The following is a 25,694-nucleotide window of genomic DNA, read 5'->3' as shown; positions in this document are numbered from 1 at the left end:
ACCACACACACACACCACACACACACACACACACACTACTACACACACACACACCTACCACACACACACACACACACACCTACCACACACACACCTACCACACACACACCTACCCACACACACACACACACACCTACCACACACACACACCTAACACACACCTACCACACACACCTACCACACACACACACACACTAACACACCTACCACACACACACACACACACTACCCACACCACACACACACCTACCACACACACACCTACACACACACACACCTACCACACACACACACACCACCACACACACACACACCACACACACACACACACACCTACCACACACACACACACACACCTACCACACACACACCTACCACACACACACCTACCACACACACACCTACCCACACACACACACCTACCACACACACACACCTACCACACACACACACCACCCACCACACACACCAACCCCCACACACACACCTACCACACACACACACTACCACACACACACCTACCACACACACACCCCCCACACACACACACCTACCACACACACACACACCCCCCACACACACACACACACACACCTACCACACACACACACACACACACACACACCTACTACACACACACACCTACCACACACACACACTGCCCCACACACCACACACACACCCCCACACACACACACACCTACACACACACACACATACCCCACACACACCTGCCACACACATACACCTGCACACACACATACACCTACCACACACACACACCTACCACACACACACACCTACACACACACACACACCTACCACACACACACACCTACCACACACACACACCTACCACACACACCACCTACACACACACACACACCTACCACACACACACACACCCCACACACACACACACACCTACCACACACACACACACACCCCCACACACACACACACACACCCCCCCACACACACACACACACACACACACACACACACACACACACAACCCCCCACACACACACACACAACCCCCACACACACACACACGCACACATCCAGACCCTGCAGATACAGAACACATGTTGTTGATGAAGAATAAAACCCTCCCCTCTCTAAACCCCCGCCCCCAGAGGAACAGCCGTTATGACGGCCAGATCGCTGTGTTTGGCTCCCAGCTGCAAGAGGAGTTGGCTAAACAACGTTACTTCCTGGTTGGGGCTGGCGCTATTGGCTGTGAGCTGCTCAAGAACTTTGCCATGATTGGATTGGCCAGCGGGGAGGGTGAGGTCATCGTGACGGACATGGACACCATAGAGAAATCCAACCTCAACAGACAGTTCCTCTTCAGGTGAGAGAAGAGGAGGAGGAGGAGACGACTAGTACCATGATGAGGTTTTATATAATGTGTGAAAACCCCATCTCTTTTATCTTGGCCTTTAGTCAGTGTTTTGACTGTTATGGACATTGTATGCATTCCTAATGACACCCTGTTTACTTTATAGTGCACTACTACTGATCTGGGGTCATTTCATACGTAGCGCACTACTACTGATCTGGGGTCATTTCATACGTAGTGCACTACTACTGATCTGGGGTCATTTCATACGTAGTGCACTACTACTGATCTGGGGTCATTTCATACGTAGCGCACTACTACTGATCTGGGGTCATTTCATACGTAGTGCACTACTACTGATCTGGGGTCATTTCATACGTAGCGCACTACTACTGATCTGGGGTCATTTCATACGTAGCGCACTACTACTGATCTGGGGTCATTTCATACGTAGCGCACTACTACTGATCTGGGGTCATTTCATACGTAGCGCACTACTACTGATCTGGGGTCATTTCATACGTAGCGCACTACTACTGATCTGGGGTCATTTCATACGTAGCGCACTACTACTGATCTGGGGTCATTTCATAGTGCCCTACTACTGATCTGGGGTCATTTCATAGTGCCCTACTACTGATCTGGGGTCATTTCATAGTGCCCTACTACTGATCTGGGGTCATTTCATAGTGCCCTATACAGGGAGGACGATACCATGTAATTATTAATCTTTTGTCACTTATTTTGTAAAGTGTTGCTTGTTTAAATAGTTGTGTTTTGGTTTGTATTCAGGCCGTGGGACGTGACGAAGATGAAGAGCGAGACGGCGGCGGCGGCGGTGAAGCAGATGAACCCGTCCATCCGGATCACGGGACACCAGAACCGCGTCGGGCCCGACACCGAGCGAGTCTACGATGACGACTTCTTCGAGAGCCTCCACGGAGTCGCCAACGCTCTGGACAACGTTGACGCACGTAAGACACGCCCTAAAGACTTCCTGTTGCTGTGTGTAAACGTACAGAGGTAGAACATAGACTTCCTGTTCCCATTTGTTGCTGTGTGTAACGTACAGAGGTAGAACATAGACTTCCTGTTCCCATTTGTTGCTGTGTGTAACGTACAGAGGTAGAACATAGACTTCCTGTTCCCATTTGTTGCTGTGTGTAACGTACAGAGGTAGAACATAGACTTCCTGTTCCCATTTGTTGCTGTGTGTAACGTACAGAGGTAGAACATAGACTTCCTGTTCCCATTTGTTGCTGTGTGTAATGTACAGAGGTAGAACATAGACTTCCTGTTCCCATTTGTTGCTGTGTGTAACGTACAGAGGTAGAACATAGACTTCCTGTTCCCATTTGTTGCTGTGTGTCACGTACAGCGGTAGAACATAGACGGGCCTGTTTCTTCAGGATCAGTTGCTGCCACACATGGTAAAACAGGGTGATACATTTCTGGGGGTTTACATGGTAAAACAGGGTGATACATTTCTGGGGTTTACATGGTAAAACAGGGTGATACATTTCTGGGGTTTACATGGTAAAACAGGGTGATACATTTCTGGGGGTTTACATGGTTAAACAGGGTGATATATTTCTGGGGTTTACATGGTAAAACAGGGTGATATATTTCTGGGGGTTTACATGGTAAAACAGGGTGATATATTTCTGGGGTTTACATGGTAAAACGGGGTGAGGTATATATTTCTGGGGGTTTACATGGTAAAACAGGGTGAGATATATATTTCTGGGGGTTTACATGGTTAAACAGGGTGATATATTTCTGGGGTTTACATGGTAAAACAGGGTGATATATTTCTGGGGTTTACATGGTAAAACGGGGTGAGGTATATATTTCTGGGGGTTTACATGGTTAAACAGGGTGAGATATTTCTGGGGTTTACATGGTTAAACAGGGTGATATATTTCTGGGGGTTTACATGGTAAAACAGGGTGATATATTTCTGGGGGTTTACATGGTAAAACAGGGTGATATATTTCTGGGGGTTTACATGGTAAAACAGGGTGATATATTTCTGGGGGTTTACATGGTAAAACAGGGTGATATATTTCTGGGGGTTTACATGGTAAAACAGGGTGATACATTTCTGGGGGTTTACATGGTAAAACAGGGTGATACATTTCTGGGGGTTTACATGGTAAAACGGGGTGATATATTTCTGGGGGTTTACATGGTAAAACAGGGTGAGGTATATATTTCTGGGGGTTTACATGGTTAAACAGGGTGATATATTTCTGGGGTTTACATGGTAAAACAGGGTGAGGTATATATTTCTGGGGTTTACATGGTAAAACGGGGTGAGGTATATATTTCTGGGGGTTTACATGGTTAAACAGGGTGAGATATATATTTCTGGGGTTTACATGGTAAAACAGGGTGAGGTATATATTTCTGGGGTTTACATGGTAAAACGGGGTGATATATTTCTGGGGTTTACATGGTAAAACGGGGTGATATATTTCTGGGGGTTTACATGGTAAAACAGGGTGATATATTTCTGGGGGTTTACATGGTAAAACAGGGTGATATATTTCTGGGGGTTTACATGGTAAAACAGGGTGATACATTTCTGGGGGTTTACATGGTAAAACAGGGTGAGATATATATTTCTGAGCGTTTATGTCCTCTTGTTCTCATGTTGTCTTTATGGTCTCGTTCGTTCTTTCTGGGCTGTGCACCTTTTACACCAGAGATCTGCATATAATGACGGGATGCTCATCTCTCCGACCTAACAGTGGGAGTCATTGTCCCAGAGGCAGGAAGGCAGGCGACAAGCTGAGGTCCAAAATAAACCCAGAGAAACTCATTGGACTTATTGTTGACACATGTTGGCGACAGTGAAACCTCTGGCTTTGCCTCTTTCTCCCAAGCCCCTCCCAACAGCAAAGATGAGAGATCACTTCCTCTCTGAAAACAAGCAGTTTCAACTCTCTATGTGCTGTAACAGAGGATAAATGCATCCTGTTTGTCTTAACTACTCAAATTGCGTGCTGAACAGACCATACTAAAACGGGAGTATCCATGAGCATAGGTTCTGGGAAATGAATGCTCAGTCTGTTACGCCCATCATTACAGTACCACATACTGCTAGCAGCATTTTAGCTAAAGGCTGTTATACTAGCTGTCTAGTCCGTGTTTTAGCTACTCACCAGGACGTGGGCTTGAGAGATTGTTGATGTATGGAACGCCGTTTGGGTCTTTACGTGTCAAAAAAAGATAAATAAGCTTTTTAATTCGACACGTCAAATAACACAATTCTATTATAGAATGTTGTGCGTGATGAATTGGCACGTGCAGGCCAAGCGCCGCTACTACTACCAGTAGCACTGTCAAAGCGGTACAAAGAAGTCTGCAAACAAGCACACACCGGCCACGAACGACGTGTTTACAATACCGCAATGGTAATAAGACATTATTTGTTTGACCGCAACTTCTGGGGTAGCTAGCTTAGCTTGGTAGCTAGCTTTAGCTTGGTTGCTGGCTTTAGCTTGGTAGCTAGCTTTAGCTTGGTTGCTGGCTTTAGCTTGGTAGCTAGCTTTAGCTTGGTAGCTAGCTTTAGCTTGGTAGCTAGCTTGAGCTTGGTAGCTAGCTAGCTTTAGCTTGGTAGCTAGCTTTAGCTTGGTAGCTAGCTTTAGCTTGGTAGCTAGCTTTAGCTTGGTAGCTAGCTTTAGCTTGGTAGCTAGCTTTAGCTTGGTAGCTAGCTTGAGCTTGGTAGCTAGCTTTAGCTTGGTAGCTAGCTTGAGCTTGGTAGCTAGCTTTAGCTTGGTTGCTGGCTTTAGCTTGGTAGCTAGCTTTAGCTTGGTTGCTGGCTTTAGCTTGGTTGCTAGCTTTAGCTTGGTAGCTAGCTTTAGCTTGGTTGCTGGCTTTAGCTTGGTTGCTGGCTTTAGCTTGGTTGCTGGCTTTAGCTTGGTTGCTGGCTTTAGCTTGGTAGCTAGATAGCACCAATACAACCAGCCTGAAAACAATGACCAGTAGAAACTGTAGTCATTTCATTATCCTTAACAATGATTTAGGAATCCTTGTGAGTAAGTATTAGCTAGGTTGCCACTTGTTGTTCACCTATTGAAATTGAACTTCAATTCATTCAAATAAATAGCTAGCCAGCTACTTAACCCTGTTGCCCAAAGCTAACGTTATAAGCAGCCAGCTGGCTTCATCTGGCTAGTGAGACTCGACCTGACCGGGTCATGTGTTGTGAAGCTAGCCACAATAAGAATTAGGCACAATAGTGGGAATGGGGTATCAGTCTACCCAATATATGCTTTCCCAACGTCCTCATCAGGTATCTGACTCCAAAACAGCCACGCAGTATTGTTTTTCCTCTGGGATAGTTTTCAATACACATCGGTTGACAATAAATGTGGCTCAATTCAGTTGTTTCAGGGTCGTGTAATGTTCTCTGGGTGTCACTGAGTAGACTGATGCACCAGGTTATTGATCCACAATCCATAGGTAAGGCTGTACAGTGAAATAAGTATGCCCCCCAATGCAACTCTAAAGTATAATGCATCCAGTGTGATTTCAACAGATTTTTGTCAAATTAACAAATTATTGTCTTTTTTCAATTTTATATAACATTCCAACCTCGTTTAGCATGATCTATTTAATTATGGGAATATTATATTTGTTTTCATTTGTATCACTGTCAATTACATACTTTTATTTTGAAGGCTAACCAGCAAAGTCCACTATTGTGGCTAATCCTTATTGTGGCTAGCTTCACATAAATGTGTCTGACCACCATTAATCAAATAAGAACAGTCTTATAAATTAGTTATTTTAGATGACACCTAGCTATATAGCTAGCTAACTATAGCTACTGAAACAGATGTTGTTTTGCTATGTTTTGGGGGAAGCACATTGTTTCCATGAGCTAGCTAGCTTTTTATTTTATGACCAGCACTGTAGGTGCGCGAGACAACTTTACCAGCGTCATAGCAGACGTATCGATGAATCGTTGTGACATATATGAAATACGAGTGATGCTGTAATCAATGTGTAATAACTACGTAAAAAAATGACCTGTAACTTCTTCTTCAAGAGGCTCCTCTGTCCTCCACTCGTTACCTGTATTAATGGCACCTGTTTGAACTTGTTATCAGTATAGCAGACGTATCGATGAATCCCTGTGACATATATGAAATACGTGTGATGCTGTAATCAATGTGTAATAACTAAAACATGTATGAACGCGTTAAATGTATTATGTGACGTGCCGTCACATATTGTCTGTCCTGTAGGTATGTATATGGACCGGAGGTGTGTCTACTACAGGAAGCCCCTGTTAGTTTGTCATATTGTCTGTCCTGTAGGTATGTATATGGACCGGAGGTGTGTCTACTACAGGAAGCCCCTGTTAGTTTGTCATATTGTCTGTCCTGTAGGTATGTATATGGACCGGAGGTGTGTCTACTACAGGAAGCCCCTGTTAGTTTGTCATATTGTCTGTCCTGTAGGTATGTATATGGACCGGAGGTGTGTCTACTACAGGAAGCCCCTGTTAGTTTGTCATATTGTCTGTCCTGTAGGTATGTATATGGACCGGAGGTGTGTCTACTACAGGAAGCCCCTGTTAGTTTGTCATATTGTCTGTCCTGTAGGTATGTATATGGACCGGAGGTGTGTCTACTACAGGAAGCCCCTGTTAGTTTGTCATATTGTCTGTCCTGTAGGTATGTATTTGTCTACTACAGGAAGCCCCTGTTAGTTTGTCATATTGTCTGTCCTGTAGGTATGTATATGGACCGGAGGTGTGTCTACTACAGGAAGCCCCTGTTAGTTTGTCATATTGTCTGTCCTTTAGGTATGTATATGGACCGGAGGTGTGTCTACTACAGGAAGCCCCTGTTAGTTTGTCATATTGTCTGTCCTGTAGGTATGTATATGGACCGGAGGTGTGTCTACTACAGGAAGCCCCTGTTAGTTTGTCATATTGTCTGTCCTGTAGGTATGTATATGGACCGGAGGTGTGTCTACTACAGGAAGCCCCTGTTAGTTTGTCATATTGTCTGTCCTGTAGGTATGTATATGGACCGGAGGTGTGTCTACTACAGGAAGCCCCTGTTAGTTTGTCATATTGTCTGTCCTGTAGGTATGTATATGGACCGGAGGTGTGTCTACTACAGGAAGCCCCTGTTAGTTTGTCATATTGTCTGTCCTGTAGGTATGTATATGGACCGGAGGTGTGTCTACTACAGGAAGCCCCTGTTAGTTTGTCATATTGTCTGTCCTGTAGGTATGTATATGGACCGGAGGTGTGTCTACTACAGGAAGCCCCTGTTAGTTTGTCATATTGTCTGTCCTGTAGGTATGTATATGGACCGGAGGTGTGTCTACTACAGGAAGCCCCTGTTAGTTTGTCATATTGTCTGTCCTGTAGGTATGTATATGGACCGGAGGTGTGTCTACTACAGGAAGCCCCTGTTAGAGTCCGGGACTCTGGGCACCAAAGGAAACGTGCAGGTGGTCATCCCCTTCCTGACAGAGTCATACAGCTCCTCCCAGGACCCCCCGGAGAAGTCCATCCCCATCTGCACACTGAAGAACTTCCCCAACGCCATCGAACACACCCTGCAGGTAACACACACACCCTGCAGGTAACACCCTGCAGGTGCAGGTAACACAACACACACCCTGCAGGTAACACACACACCCTGCAGGTAACACACACACACACCCTGCAGGTAACACACACACACACACACCCTGCAGGTAACACACACACCCACACACACACCCTGCAGGTAACACACACACACACACACACACACCCTGCAGGTAACACACACACACACACACCCTGCAGGTAACACACACACACACACACCCTGCAGGTAACACACACACACACACACCCTGCAGGTAACACACACACACACACACCCTGCAGGTAACACACACACACACACCCTGCAGGTAACACACACACACACACCCTGCAGGTAACACACACACCCTGCAGGTAACACACACACACACACCCTGCAGGTAACACACACACACACACACACACACACACAGCCTGCAGGTAACACACACACACACACACACACACACACACACACACACACACACACCCTGCAGGTAACACACACACACACACAGCCCTGCAGGTAACACACACACACACACACACACACACCCTGCAGGTAACACACACACACACCCTGCAGGTAAACACACACACACACACACACACACACACACACACACACACCCTGCAGGTAACACACACACACACACACCCTGCAGGTAAACACACACACACACACCCTGCAGGTAACACACACACACACACACACACACACACACACACCCTGCAGGTAACACACACACACACACACACCCTGCAGGTAACACACACACCCTGCAGGTAACACACACACACACACACACACACACACCCTGCAGGTAACACACACACACACACACACCCTGCAGGTAACACACACACACACACACACACACACACACACCCTGCAGGTAACACACACACACACACACCCTGCAGGTAACACACACACACACACACCCTGCAGGTAACACACACACACACACACACACACACACACACACACACCCTGCAGGTAACACACACACACACACACACCCTGCAGGTAACACACACACACACACACACCCTGCAGGTAACACACACACACACACCCTGCAGGTAACACACACACACACACACACACACACCCTGCAGGTAACACACACACACACACACCCTGCAGGTAACACACACACACACACACACACACCCTGCAGGTAACACACACACACACTCTGCAGCACAACGCAGGAGAAGAGTACTTGTCCCGTAGCAGTTTGGGTTTGAGTGACACAAGAGCAAAGCAGGCATGTTTTCTAATCAGACCTGGGATTCAAACCGGCCACGCTCCGTCCTTCTCTAACCTGGGGGACTGACGTCCTCTATATGCAGTGTGTGTGGTAACTCTCTGGTCTCTCTCTCGTCTCCAGTGGGCCCGTGATGAATTTGAGGGTCTCTTTAAACAGCCATCGGAGAATGCCATGCAGTACCTCACGTAAGTCCACCAATTTAGCATGTTTAAACATTTTACCTGCTGTGGTTGTGACGTGTGTTTGTGTTATCTTCTAGTTTGAATGAAGATGGATGTTATTTTCATGTCAAATCACTAGCTGACAACCCCGTTGCCTTTTGGGGATCGATTGAGACATGAACAGTAGTTGTTCACTGTGATAATTATTCCAGTGTTCCTTGTGGAGCCACCGCAGAGAGAAATGCATCAGTTATAAATACGTTTTTCCAATGAACTCCGTCTCTCTGTGGCGTCTGAAACTATTTCTAAGTTGTCGTAGTCTCGTGGTTCTGATACTCGACCCAGATATGAGGTGTTGGAGGTGGTCTGGACCAGTTTAGTATCGGCTGTGTTGATGTTTCCTGACCTAGTGATGCTAAGTTCCTGGAGAGGACCCTGAAGCTGCCTGGAGCCCAGCCTCTAGAGGTGTTGGAGGCCGTCTATAAGAGCTTGGTGACGGACTGCCCTCACAGCTGGGCCGACTGTGTCACCTGGGCCCGTCACCACTGGCAGTGTCAGTACAGCAACAACATCTGTCAACTACTGCACAACTTCCCCCCAGAACAGGTACATGGAGCACTGTTACACACACACACTGTTACACACACACACTGTTACACACACACACTGTTACACACACACACTGTTACACACACACCCACACACTGTTACACACACACCCACACACTGTTACACACACACACCGTTATACACACACACACATTACACACACACACACACACACACACACACTGTAACACACACACACCATTACACACACACACCGTTACACACACACTGTTACACACACACACACACACGTTACACACACACACTGTTAAACACACACTGTTAAACACACACCACACACACACACACACACTGTTACATACACACACACACTGTTACACAAACGCACACCGTTACACACACACCGTTACACACACACATACTGTTAAACACACACCGTTACACACACACACACACTGTTACATACACACACACCACACACACACACACACACTGTTACACACACACACACTGTTACTCACACACACACACACACTGTTACACACACACACACTGTTACATACACACACACACACAGTGTTACACACACACACACTGTTACACACACACACACCGTTACACACACACACACACGTTACACACACGCACACTGTTAAACACACACCGTACACACACACACACACACACCGTTACACACACACACACCGTTACACACACACTGTTACACACACACACCGTTACACACACACCCACACACTGTTACACACACACTGTTACACACACACACACACTGTTACACACACACACACTGTTACACACACACACTGTTACACACACACACACACACTGTAACACACACACACGTTACACACACACACACACACACACTGTTACACACACACACACACTGTTACATACACACACACACTGTTACTACACACACACACACACACACACACACTGTTACACACACACTGTTACACACACTGTTACACACACACACTGTTACATACACACACACACACACTGTTACTCACACACACGCACACACAGTGTTACACACACACACCGTTACACACACACACACACACTGTTACACACACACATACTGTTAAACACACACTGTTACACACACACACACACTGTTACATACACACACACACACACTGTTACACACACACGCACACTGTTACTCACACACACACACACACTGTTACACACACTCACTGTTACACACACACTGTTACACACACACACTGTTACATACACACACACACACTGTTACACACACACTGTTACTCACACACACACACTGTTACACACACACACACTGTTACACACACACACACACACTGTTACACACACACACACACTGTTACACACACACATACTGTTAAACACACACTGTTACACACACACACACACACACTGTTACACACACACACACACTGTTACACACACACACACACTGTTACACACACACACACACTGTTACATACACACACACACACTGTTACATACACACACACTGTTACACACACACACACTGTTACACACACACACACTGTTACTCACACACACACACACACTGTTACACACACACACACACTGTTACACACTGTTACACACACACACTGTTACACACACACACACACTGTTACACACACACACACACACAGTGTTACACACACACACACTGTTACACACACACACAGTGTTACACACACACACTGTTATACACACACACACTGTTACACACACACACTGTTGCATACACACACACACACTGTTACACACACACACTGTTACACACACACACACACACACACTGTTACATACACACACTGTTACACACACACGCACACTGTTACACACACACTGTTACACACACACACTGTTACACACACACACTGTTACACACACACACTGTTACACACACACACTGTTACACACACACTGTTACACACACACACTGTTACACACACACACACACTGTTACACACACACACACACTGTTACACACACACACACACTGTTACACACACACACACACACACACTGTTACACACACACACACACACTGTTACACACACACACACACTGTTACACACACACACACACACTGTTAGACACACACACACACACTGTTACACACACACACTGTTACACACACACACTGTTGCACACACACACACTGTTGCACACACACACACTGTTACACACACACACTGTTACACACACACACACACTGTTACATACACACACACACTGTTACATACACACACACACTGTTACATACACACACACACTGTTACATATACACACACACACACACTGTTGCACACACACTGTTACACACACACACACACTGTTGCACACACACACTGTTACACACACACTGTTACACACACACACACACACTGTTACACACACACACACACACTGTTACACACGCACACACACACTGTTACACACACACACACACTGTTACACACACACACACACACACACTGTTACACACACACACACACACTGTTACACACACACACACACACTGTTACACACACACACACACACTGTTAGACACACACACACACTGTTACACACACACACTGTTACACACACACACTGTTGCACACACACACACTGTTGCACACACACACACTGTTACACACACACACACTGTTACACACACACACACACTGTTACACACACACACACACTGTTACATACACACACACACTGTTACATACACACACACACTGTTACATATACACACACACACACACTGTTGCACACACACTGTTACACACACACACACACTGTTGCACACACACTGTTGCACACACACTGTTGCACACACACTGTTGCACACACACTGTTACACACACACACACTGTTGCACACACACTGTTGCACACACACTGTTGCACACACACTGTTGCACACACACTGTTACACACACACACACTGTTGCACACACACACACACACTGTTACACACACACACACACACTGTTACACACACACACACACTGTTACACACACACACACACACACACACACTGTTACACACACACACACACTTACACACACACACACACTGTTACACACACACACACACTGTTACACACACACACACACACACTGTTACACACACACACACACACACACTGTTACACACACACACACTGTTACACACACTGTTACACACACACACACTGTTACACACACACACACACACACACACACACTGTTACACACACACACACACACACTGTTGCATACACACAAACACACACTGTTACACACACATTGTTACACACACACACTGTTACACACACACACACACTGTTACACACACACACACACACACACTGTTACACACACACACACTGTTACACACACTGTTACACACACACACACACACACACACACACACACACACACACACACACTGTTACACACTGTTACACACACACACACACACACTGTTGCATACACACAAACACACACTGTTACACACACATTGTTACACACACACACTGTTACACACACACACTGTTAAACACACACACACACTGTTAAACACACACACACACACACACACACACACACTGTTACATACACACACACACACTGTTACATACACACACACACACACTGTTACACACACACACACACACACACTGTTACACACACACACACACTGTTGCACACACACTGTTGCACACACACTGTTGCACACACACTGTTGCACACACACTGTTACACACACACACACACTGTTACACACACACACACACTGTTACACACACACACACACACACACTGTTACACACACACACACACACACTGTTACACACACACACTGTTTACACACACACACACACACACACACACACACACACACTGTTACACACACACACACACTGTTACACACACACACACACACTGTTACACACACACACACACTGTTACACACACACACACACACACTGTTACACACACACACACACACACTGTTACACACACACACACACTGTTACACACACACACACACACTGTTACACACACACACACACACGCTGTTACACACACACACACTGTTACACACACACACGCTGTTACACACACACACTGTTACATACACACACACACATACACACACACACTGTTACATACACACACACTTACATACACACACACACTGTTACATACACACACACACACTGTTGCATACACACAAACACACACTGTTACACACACATTGTTACACACACACACACTGTTACACACACATTGTTGCATACACACACACTGTTACACACACACACTGTTACACACACACACACTGTTACATACACACACACTGTTACATACACACACATTGTTACATACACACACACTGTTGCATACACACACACACTGTGCATACACACACACACACTGTTACATACACACACACTGTTACACACACACACACTGTTACACACACACACTGTTACACACACACACACTGTTACACACACACACACACTGTTTGAATGTGGTTTTGTTGTACTGATATCAATGCTCTTCTCTCAGCTGACCAGCTCTGGCGCCCCCTTCTGGTCCGGTCCAAAGAGATGTCCTCACCCTCTAGAGTTCAGTACCAGCAACGTGAGTCCTTTACCCTGTCTCCGCCCTGTCCCCGTCTCAACCCCCCTCTCCGCCCTGTCCCCGTCTCCCCCCTGTCCGCCCTGTCCCCGTCTCCCCCCCTGTCCGCCCTGTCCCCGTCTCCCCCCCTGTCCGCCCTGTCCCCGTCTCCCCCCCTGTCCGCCCTGTCCCCGTCTCCTCTGTCCGCCCTGTCCCAGTCTCAACCCCCCTGTCCGCCCTGTCCCCGTCTCCCGCCCTGTCCCAGTTTGTCCGCCCTGTCCCCGTCTCTCACCCTGTCCGTCGTCTCGCCCTGTCCCAGTCTCCCCCTGTCCTCCCTGTCCCCGTCTCTCACCGTCTCAACCCCCCTCTCACCGTCTCCGTATCCCCGTCTCTCACCGTCTCCCCCGTCCCCGTCTCTCACCGTCTCAGTCCCCCGATCTCTGTCCGCCCTGTCTCTCCACCGTCTCGTCAACCCCCCGTGTCTCACCCCTGTCCCCGTCTCTCACCGTCTCGTCCCCGTCCCCGTCTATCCACCCTGTCCCCGTCTTCCCACCCTGTCCACGGTTGGAGACCGTCTCCTCTCTCTCTCTCTCTCTCTAGCACCTCCATATGGACTATGTGATGTCAGGAGCCAACTTGTTTGCCCAGTCGTACGGCATGCAGGGGTCTACCGACCGTGTCGGTGTGGCTAAGATCCTGGACAGCCTATCGGTGCCCACCTTCGTCCCCAGGTCAGGGGTCAAGATCCACGTCTCCGACCAGGAGCTGCAGAGCGCTAACGCCAACGTCGGTGAGGATGGGATTTATTTTATTTGATAAGGAAACATCTATGGAAGGCTGCTCCAGACAATGGGGTCTAGTGACAATCAACCTTTGTCCCTAGTGATGTATAAACAGATGTATAAACACAATGTCTAGTGCCCTGTCAACCTTAGGGATGTCCCTGTAGGGATGTATAAACACAAGGGGGTCTGTGACAGTCAACCTTTCCCTGTGATGTATAAACACAATGGGGTCTAGTGTCAACCTTCTCCCCTGTGTATAAACACAATGGGGTCTAGTTATGTCACAATGGGGCTAGTGACAGTCCCTGTAGTGATGTCCCCTGTAGTGGTCAACCTTCTCCCTGTAGGGATGTAAAACACAATGGGGTCTAGTTATGTATAAACACAATGGGGTCTAGTGACAGTCAACCTTCTCCCTGTAGTGATGTATAAACACAATGGGGTCTAGTGATAGTCAACCTTCTCCCTGTAGGGATGTATAAACACAATGTCAACGCTTGTAAACACCTAGTGACAGTCAACCTTCTCCCTGTAGGGATTCTAGTGTCAACCTTGTCCCTGTAGTGATGTATAAACACAATGGGGTCTAGCCCTGTCAACCTTCTCGCCCTGTAGGGATGTATAAACACAATGGGGTCAGTCAACCTTCTCCCTGTAGGGATGTATAAACACAATGGGGTCTAGTTATGTATAAACACAATGGGGTCTAGTGACAGTCAACCTTCCCCCTGTCCGTGATGTATAAACACAATGGGGTCTAGTGATAGTCCTTCTCCTGTAGGGATGTATAAACACAATGGGGTCTAGTTATGTATAAACACAATGGGGTCTCCAGTCCGCTCTTGTCAACCTTCTCCCCCTGTCCGTCAACCCTGTATAAACACAATGGGGTCTAGTGACAGTCAACCTTCTCCTGTAGGGATGTATAAACACAATGGGGTCTAGTGATGTATAAACACAATGGGGTCTGTAGTGACCGCCCTGTCTCCCTGTAGTGATCTCTAGGGATGTATAAACACCCTGTCAGTCCCTGTCTCCCTGTAGGGATGTATAAACACCCTGTCTCCCGGGATGTATAAACACACCCTGACAGTCCCTGTCCACCCTGTAAACACAATGGGGTCTAGTCACCCTGTCCGCCCTGATGTTTAAACCCCCTGGGGTCTAGTCCCAGTCAACCGTTCTCACCTGTAGGGTCCCCGTCTCTCTGTAGGGATGTATAAACACAATGGGGTCTAGTGACAGTCAACCGTCTCCCTCAGATGTATAAACACAATGGGGTCTAGTGAATAAACACAATGGGGTCTCTCACAATGGGGTGACAACCTTGTCCCTGTCTGTATAAACACCTGTCTATCAGTCAACCTTGTCCCCGGGATTATAAACACCCTGTCCACGGTTGGAGACCTTCTCCCTGTAGGGATGTATAAACACAATGGGGTCTCTCTAGCACCTCCATATGGACTATGTGATGTCAGTGAGCCAACTTGTTTGCCCAGTGTACGGCATGTATAAACACAATGGGGTCTAGTGACCGTGTAAACACAATGGGGCGTGGCTCAAGATCCTGGACAGCCAATCGGTGCCCACCTTCGTCCCCAGGTCAGGGGTCAAGATCCACGTCTCCACCAGGAGCTGCAGAGCGCTAACGCCAACGTCGGTGAGGATGGGATTTATTTTATTTGATAAGGAAACATCTATGGAAGGCTGCTCCAGACAATGGGGTCTAGTGACAATCAACCTTCTCCCTGTAGAGATGTATAAACACAATGGGGTCTAGTGATAGTCAACCTTGTCCCTGTAGGGATGTATAAACACAAGGGGGTCTAGTGACAGTCAACCTTCTCCCTGTAGTGATGTATAAACACAATGGGGTCTAGTGATAGTCAACCTTCTCCCTGTAGGGATGTATAAACACAATGGGGTCTAGATGTATAAACACGGTCAACCTAGTCTCAACCTTCTCCCTGTAGTGATGTATAAACACAATGGGGTCTAGTGATGACAAGTCAACCTTGTCACTGTAGGGATGTATAAACACAATGGGGTCTAGTGACAGTCAACCTTGTCCCTGTAGGGATGATGTCTAGTGACAGTCAACCTTGTCACTGTAGGGATGTATAAACACAATGGGGTCTAGTGACAGTCAACCTTCTCCCTGTAGTGATGTATAAACACAATGGGGTCTAGTGACAGTCAACCTTCTCCCTGTAGGGATGTATAAACACAATGGGGTCTAGTGATGTATAAACACAATGGGGTCTAGTGATGTATAAACACAATGGGGTCTAGTGACAGTCAACCTTCTCCCTGTAGTGATGTATAAACACAATGGGGTCTAGTGACAGTCAACCTTCTCCCTGTAGGGATGTATAAACACAATGGGGTCTAGTGACAGTCAACCTTCTCCCTGTAGGGATGTATAAACACAATGAGGTCTAGTGATGTATAAACACAATGGGGTCTAGTGACGGTCAACCTTGTCCCTGTAGGGATGTATAAACACAATGGGGTCTAGTGATGTATAAACACAATGGGGTCTAGTGATGTATAAACACAATGGGGTCTAGTGACAGTCAACCTTGTCCCTGTAGGGATGTATAAACACAATGGGGTCTAGTGACAGTCAACCTTGTCCCTGTAGGGATGTATAAACACAATGGGGTCTAGTGACAGTCAACCTTCTCCCTGTAGGGATGTATAAACACAATGGGGTCTAGTGACAGTCAACCTTCTCCCTGTAGGGATGTATAAACACAATGGGGTCTAGTGACAGTCAACCTTCTACCTGTAGGGATGTGTAAACAGTAGTTGAAGGGGAACCGGTTGGAGCCCGTTGGAGCCGGTAGGAGCGCTGGCGTGAGGTGTCCTCTGAAAAGATGTCTAGCTCAATGTGTTTGCTGCTGAATGAAGTTGTGTGTCCCAACGCTTGAATGAGAAACGTCCAGGTTACTTTCTGACTGAAGACGGTTGTCTAAAGTATCTACCTAAGAGGGAGTAATAACCACTGACTGTTATATGTTAGGAAGACAGCTCCCATCTGAGATGACCCTACTACATATCTCATTGGTCACTTTCCTCGTCTGTAAACCAATCGACACGCTCTGTGTAGGCCTAACCTTCCTATGTTTGTGTCTGTCTGGGGGGTTGTGTCTGTGTGCATGGTGTGTGTCTGTCTGTCTGGGGGGTTGTGTCTGTCTGGGGGTTGTGTCTGTGTGCGTGGTGTGTGTCTGTGTGCGTGGTGTGTGTCTGTCTGTCTGGGGGGTTGTGTCTGTCTGGGGGGTTGTGTCTGTGTGCGTGGTGTGTGTCTGTCTGTCTGGGGGGTTGTCTGTCTGCGTGGTGTGTGTGTGTAGATGACAACAGGCTGGAGGAACTGAAGGCTCTGCTGCCTGGACCTGAAGCTTCTTCTCATTTTAAACTCACTGCCATTGACTTTGAGAAGGTACAGATCTCTCTCTACCCCCCTCCCTTTACTCTACTCTCCTTTACTCTCATCTCTCTCCCTTTACTCTACTCTCATCTCTCTCCCTTTACTCAACTCTCTCCCTTTACTCAACTCTCTCTCTTTACTCTACCCTCTACTCTCTCCCTTTACTCAACTCTCTCTTTACTCTACCCTCTCTACTCAACTCTCTCCCTTTAGTCAACTCTCTCCCTTTAGTCAACTCTCTCCCTTTACTCCCTTTAGTCTTTACTCTCTCCCTTTACTCTACTCTACTCCCTTTACTCAACTCTCTTTACCCTTTACTCAACTCCCTTTAGTCAACTTTCCCTTTACTCTCTCCCTTTAGTCAACTCTCTCCCTTTAGTCAACTCTCTCCCTTTACTCAACTCTCTCCCTTTACTCAACTCTCTCTCCCTTTACTCTACCCTCTCTACTCTAATCTCTTTCCCTTTACTCTACCCTCCCTTTACTCTACTCTAATCTCTCTCCCTTTACTCTACCCTCTCTCTCTCTCTCTCACCTACAACACCTTTCGAGTCCTGTCATACTTACATCCTCAACCCTTTCCATTTGTGTGTTTGATTAACTGTGTGACTGTTCCAGGATGATGACTCTAATTTCCACATGGACTTCATCGTGGCGGCGTCCAACCTACGAGCAGAGAACTATCACATTCCCCCTGCCGACAGACACAAGGTGGGTAAACACTGACATGCCCCGACACACAGCCATTGATGTCACATTCCCCCTGCCGACAGACACAAGGTGGGTAAACACTGACATGCCCCGACACACAGCCATTGATGTCACATTTCCACCAGACTTTTGACTTCAGATGCAGGCTTTTCTGTTTCCTCCGAAGGCCTGGAGCAAAACAAGCCCCAAGAAGGCTGTTCAGATGTCTATCTGACTCCTCTCCAGAAAGATCATTCTGCCATGGCAACCACCATATACTGTCTCTCTCTTCTCTCCCTCTCATATCCCTCTCTATCTCTCTCCTCCCTCGCTCTTCTCTCTCTCTCCCTCTCCTCTCTCTCCCCTCCCTCCTCTCTCGCTCTCCCTCTCCCCTCCCTCCTCTCTCTCTCTTCTCTCCCCCTCTCTCCAGAGTAAGCTGATAGCTGGGAAGATCATTCCTGCGATAGCGACCACCACGTCGGCGGTCGTAGGTCTGGTCTGTCTGGAGCTCATCAAGATCGTTCAGGGACACAAGAAGGTGGAGTCGTTTAAGAACGGCTTCATGAACCTGGCGCTGCCGTTCTTCACCTTCTCAGAACCCATCTCTGCTCCCAGCCACAAGGTACAGGACCGGGGAGGCCTTCCCACCCCCCTGAACAAGACCAGACGACCCAATCATTTTCCCTCGGTGTGAACATTTTGTCTTGGACTGCAACACGGTGGCACAAGACCTGTACAATCCTGCAGACTGGGGCTTTAGGGAGGGAGGGGGCATTAAAACCTTTCCTGTGCTGCAAAGTGGAAACTCTGCATGGTCTAGAACCTTCTAGTCCATGGGTTACTGTTGGATGAGTGTTAATCAATACCTAGACAGGATCTACTGTTTCATCAATACCTAGACAGGATCATCAATACCTAGACAGGATCTACTGTTTCATCAATACCTAGACAGTATCTACTGTTTCATCAATACCTAGACAGGATCTACTGTTTCATCAATACCTAGACAGGATATCTACTGTTTCATCAATACCTAGACAGGATCAATACCTAGACAGGATCATCAATACCTAGAAGGTATCTACTGTTTCATCAATACCTAGACAGGATCTACCATTTCATCAATACCTAGACAGTATCAATACCTAGACAGGATCTACTGTTTCATCAATACCTAGACAGGATCATCAATACCTACACAGGATCTACCGTTTCATCAATACCTAGACAGTATCAATACCTAGACAGGATCATCAATACCTAGACAGGATCTACTGTTTCATCAATACCTAGACAGTATCCACTGTTTCATCAATACCTAGACCGTATCAATACCTAGACAGTATCCACTGTTTCATCAATACCTAGACAGAATCATCAATACCTAGACAGGATCCACTGTTTCATCAATACCTAGACAGGATCTACTGTTTCATCAATACCTAGACAGGATCAATACCTAGACAGTATCATCAATACCTAGACAGGATCCACTGTATCATCAATACCCAGACAGGATCATCAATACCTAGACAGTATCAATACCTATACAGGATCTACTGTTTCATCAATACCTAGACCGTATCAATACCTAGACAGGATCATCAATACCTAGACAGGATCTACTGTTTCATCAATACCTAGACCGTATCAATACCTAGACAGGATCATCAATACCTAGACAGTATTATCAATTCCTAGACGGTATCTGTTTCATCAATACCTAGACCGTATCAATACCTAGACAGGATCATCAATACCAAGACCGTATCTACTGTTTCATCAATACCTAGACCGTATCAATACCTAGACCGTATCTACTGTTTCATCAATACCTAGACAGTATCAATACCTAGACAGTTTCTACTGTTTCATCAATACCTAGACAGGATCTACTGTTTCATCAATACCTAGACAGGATCATCAATACCTAGACAGTATCAATACCTACACAGGATCTACTGTTTCATCAATACCTAGACAGTATCAATACCTAGACAGGATCTACTGTTTCATCAATACCTAGGCAGTATCAATACCTAGACGGTATCTACTGTTTCATCAATACCTAGACAGGATCTACTGTTTCATCAATACCTAGACAGTATCAATACCTAGACAGGATCTACTGTTTCATCAATACCTAGACAGGATCAATACCTAGACAGTTTCTACTGTTTCATCAATACCTAGACAGGATCTACTGTTTCATCAATACCTAGACAGTATCAATACCTAGACAGGATCTACTGTTTCATCAATACCTAGACAGGATCTACTGTTTCATCAATACCTAGACAGGATCATCAATACCTAGACAGGATCATCAATACCTAGACAGTATCAATACCTAGACGGTATCTACTGTTTCATCAATACCTAGACAGTTTCTACTGTAGATGGTTCTCTGTGTAGTGCTGTAGTAGATGGGTCTCTGTGTCGTGCTGTAGTAGATGGTTCTCTGTGTCGTGCTGTAGTAGATGGTTCTCTGTGTAGTGCTGTAGTAGATGGGTCTCTGTGTAGTGCTGTAGTAGATGGTTCTGTGTAGTGCTGTAGTAGATGGGTCTCTGTGTAGTGCTGTAGTAGATGGTTTCTGTGTAGTGCTGTAGTAGATGGGTTTCTGTGTAGTGCTGTAGTAGAGATGGTTCGGTTCTCTGTGTAGTGCTGTAGTAGATGGGGGTAGTCTGTGTAGAGTGCTGTAGTAGATGGTTCTCTGTGTAGTGCTGTAGTAGAGATGGTTCTCTCTGTAGTAGATGCTGTAGATGGGTCTCTGTGTAGTGCTGTAGTAGATGGTTCTCTGTGTAGTGCTGTAGTAGATGGGTCTCTGTGTAGTGCTGTAGTAGATGGGTCTCTGTGTAGTGCTGTAGTAGATGGTTCTGTAGTAGATGGTTCTCTGTGTAGTGCTGTAGTAGATGGTTCTCTGTGTAGTGCTGTAGTAGATGGTTCTGTGTAGTGCTGTAGTAGATGGGTCTCTGTGTCGTGCTGTAGTAGATGGGTCTCTGTGTAGTGCTGTAGTAGATGGTTCTGTGTAGTGCTGTAGTAGACAGGCCAATCATTTAGTGTTGAAGCACTAACAGATATTCTCCACCCCTCCCTCCCTCCATCTCTCCTCTCCCCCCCATAGTACTATGAGATTGACTGGTCTCTGTGGGATCGTTTTGAGGTGAAGGGTCTGCAGGCCAATGGAGAGGAGATGACTCTCCGACAGTTCCTGGACTACTTCAAGGTACCCCTGAGTTTCTGTGCTTAGGTGAACTTTCTCTTCCTCCTCTCACCCTGCTGTCTCGGTGCTCTTCCTCCTCTCACCCTGCTGTCTCGGTGCTCTTCCTCCTCTCACCCTGCTGTCTCGGTGCTCTTCCTCCTCTCACCCTGCTGTCTCTGTGCTCTTCCTCCTCTCACCCTGCTGTCTCTGTGCTCTTCCTCCTCTCACCCTGCTGTCTCTGTGCTCTTCCTCCTCTCTGTCTCCCCTGTAGAATGAGCATCAGTTGGAGATCACCATGCTGTCTCAGGGAGTCTCGATGCTCTACTCCTTCTTCATGCCTGCAGCTAAACTCAAGGAGAGGCTGCTGTTACCGTGAGTTCCGTGGTTTGTGTTCAGAAATATGGGACTTCCTGCCCTGATTGAGAGGAATGTCTGAAATGGAAGAATCAAATATTTTATTGACAGTTAACAACAGGAAGGAGCAGAACTTAAAACATGAGAACCTGAAGTTTCTCCATTTCCAGGAGATGGCTTGTTTAAAATGTTGAGTCTGTTCTCTCCCTTGCTCCCTCCCACCTCCTCTCTCCTCTCCAGGATGACAGAGATTGTGACCAAGGTTTCTAAGAAGAAGCTGGGGAAGCATGTTAAAGCCCTGGTTTTCGAGCTGTGCTGCAACGACCTGACTGACGAAGATGTGGAGGTTCCCTACGTCAGATACACCATCCGCTGAACCAACACACACACACACACACACACACCGGGGAATCACTGAGGGAGGAGAGAAGAGAAGGCTTTGGATAAGTCACTTGGTTTAAATGGTTATTGGAGTACTGATTGGTTGAGAGGATGAGTCCAAAATGGCACCCTATTCCCTATATAGTACATGACTTTTGACCACTCAAAGTGTTGTATTGTATAGTGTGTCATTGGGGCTGGTGTTACCAGGCGCTGTGATGTGATGTGTTGAGGGATGGAGTTTGTATATTGGACTTTTTAGACTTTCTGTGTATCTGCTTATTTTAATGCTATTAAGGGTTTAGTGTCTCTACCCTCTCCCTGTACCCTACCACTCTAGTTCCCTGTACCCTACCACTCTAGTTCCCTGTACCCTACCACTCTAGTTCCCTGTACCCTACCACTCTAGTTCCCTGTACCCTACCACTCTGGTTCCCTGTACCCTACCACTCTAGTTCCCTGTACCCTACCACTCTGGTTCCCTGTACCCTACCACTCTAGTTCCCTGTACCCTACCACTCTGGTTCCCTGTACCCTACCACTCTAGTTCCCTGTACCCTACCACTCTGGTTCCCTGTACCCTACCACTCTGGTTCCCTGTACCCTACCACTCTAGTTCCCTGTACCCTACCACTCTGGTTCCCTGTACCCTACCACTCTGGTTCCCTGTACCCTACCACTCTAGTTCCCTGTACCCTACCACTCTAGTTCCCTGTACCCTACCGCTCTAGTTCCCTGTACCCTACCGCTCTGGTTCCCTGTACCCTACCGCTCTGGTTCCCTGTACCCTACCGCTCTGGTTCCCTGTACCCTACCGCTCTGGTTCCCTGTACCCTACCGCTCTGGTTCCCTGTACCCTACCGCTCTGGTTCCCTGTACCCTACCGCTCTGGTTCCCTGTACCCTACCGCTCTGGTTCCCTGTACCCTACCGCTCTGGTTCCCTGTACCCTACCGCTCTGGTTCCCTGTACCCTACCGCTCTGGTTCCCTGTACCCTACCGCTCTGGTTCCCTGTACCCTACCGCTCTGGTTCCCTGTACCCTACCGCTCTGGTTCCCTGTACCCTACCGCTCTGGTTCCCTGTACCCTACCGCTCTGGTTCCCTCTCCCCTACCGCTCTGGTTCCCTGTACCCTACCGCTCTGGTTCCCTCTCCCCTACCGCTCTGGTTCCCTCTCCCCTACCGCTCTGGTTCCCTCTCCCCTACCGCTCTAGTTCCCTCTCCCCTACCGCTCTGGTTCCCTCTCCCCTACCGCTCTAGTTCCCTCTCCCCTACCGCTCTAGTTCCCTCTCCCCTACCGCTCTAGTTCCCTCTCCCTGTACCCTACCAATCTGGTTCCTTCTCCCTGTACCCTACCACTCTGGTTCCCTGTACCCTACCGCTCTCTCTCTTCTCCCCTGTTGCTTTTTGCATTTTAAAACACAAGTCATGACCCAGTTAAGCCAAAAAAACTAATTCAGGGTCTTCATGATCAAATTTCTATAACAAGAAAGACCACCATTTTTCTCCCAAATCAAAATCACTGCCTTGCATTGTAGTTTGACTGTAAATACAGATCTGTGGTGAATGAACCCATGCCAGTCCTGGCCTCTGACCCCTGAGATGGGACCCCCCCCCAGGGTTGGTCCTGTATCAGGTCTATGTGACTACTGCCTTCTATCAGGCTTTAAGGGAAAGGGGTCACATCACTTAAGCTTGTTTTTCCATTTGTTTCCTGATTCCTTTCGGGACGGACTAGTCTGCACCTTTTAGGATCATCAGCGCTGTTTCCTGATTCCTTTCGGGATGGACTAGTCTGCACCTTTTAGGATCATCAGCGCTGTTTCCTGATTCGTTTGTGAACTCCAGTGACCCATTAGAGTGGTGGCAGAGTGGGAGGTGTAGTAGTTTTGGTATAGTTGTCATGGGAGCACTTTGTGTGATGAGTAGTGATGAATAAAGATGTAAAACATGGTTTGCCTCCTCTGTTCTGTTCACTAACACACACACACACAACTTCTACAAATATGGGACTTCCTGCCCTGGGTTTCTATTGCAGCGCTAGCCTGGTCCCAGATCTGTTTGTCCTGTCTTCATCCTCTAGCCTGGTCCCAGATCTGTTTGTCCTGTCTTCATCCTCTAGCCTGGTCCCAGATCTGTTTGTCCTGTCTTCATCCTCTAGCCTGGTCCCAGATCTGTTTGTCCTGTCTTCATCCTCTAGCCTGGTCCCAGATCTGTTTGTCCTGTCTTCATCCTCTAGCCTGGTCCCAGATCTGTTT

The 25,694-nt window shown here is 47.1% G+C and overlaps 1 protein-coding gene and 1 long non-coding RNA gene across 2 annotated transcripts in view; both read left to right on the top strand.

Moving 5' to 3' along the window:
- LOC112225766 (ubiquitin-like modifier-activating enzyme 1) overlaps nt 1-25,389 on the top strand; it is a 63,778-nt gene extending 38,389 nt beyond the window's left edge. Inside the window, 13 exon segments of the mRNA XM_042299855.1 lie at nt 1,140-1,357; nt 2,138-2,319; nt 7,743-7,939; nt 9,347-9,411; nt 9,798-9,993; nt 14,544-14,618; nt 15,195-15,384; nt 18,733-18,821; nt 19,428-19,520; nt 19,930-20,121; nt 22,624-22,725; nt 22,973-23,073; nt 23,296-25,389. Coding sequence (XP_042155789.1) covers nt 1,140-1,357; nt 2,138-2,319; nt 7,743-7,939; nt 9,347-9,411; nt 9,798-9,993; nt 14,544-14,618; nt 15,195-15,384; nt 18,733-18,821; nt 19,428-19,520; nt 19,930-20,121; nt 22,624-22,725; nt 22,973-23,073; nt 23,296-23,431 — 1,836 coding nt within the window. The 3' untranslated portion in view covers nt 23,432-25,389.
- Nucleotides 17,620-18,084, top strand: LOC121839667. The gene is made up of 2 exons (XR_006079177.1): nt 17,620-17,715; nt 17,816-18,084. It is a non-coding gene; the product is annotated as an uncharacterized LOC121839667 (long non-coding RNA).
- Nucleotides 25,390-25,694: the final 305 nt, after the last annotated feature.

The sequence above is a fragment of the Oncorhynchus tshawytscha genome, linkage group LG16 (assembly GCF_018296145.1).
Source record: "Oncorhynchus tshawytscha isolate Ot180627B linkage group LG16, Otsh_v2.0, whole genome shotgun sequence".
NCBI classification, from domain to species: domain Eukaryota; kingdom Metazoa; phylum Chordata; class Actinopteri; order Salmoniformes; family Salmonidae; genus Oncorhynchus; species Oncorhynchus tshawytscha.
Note: the sequence above shows the minus strand (reverse complement) of the source record. Positions and strands in the feature narration are given on the sequence as shown.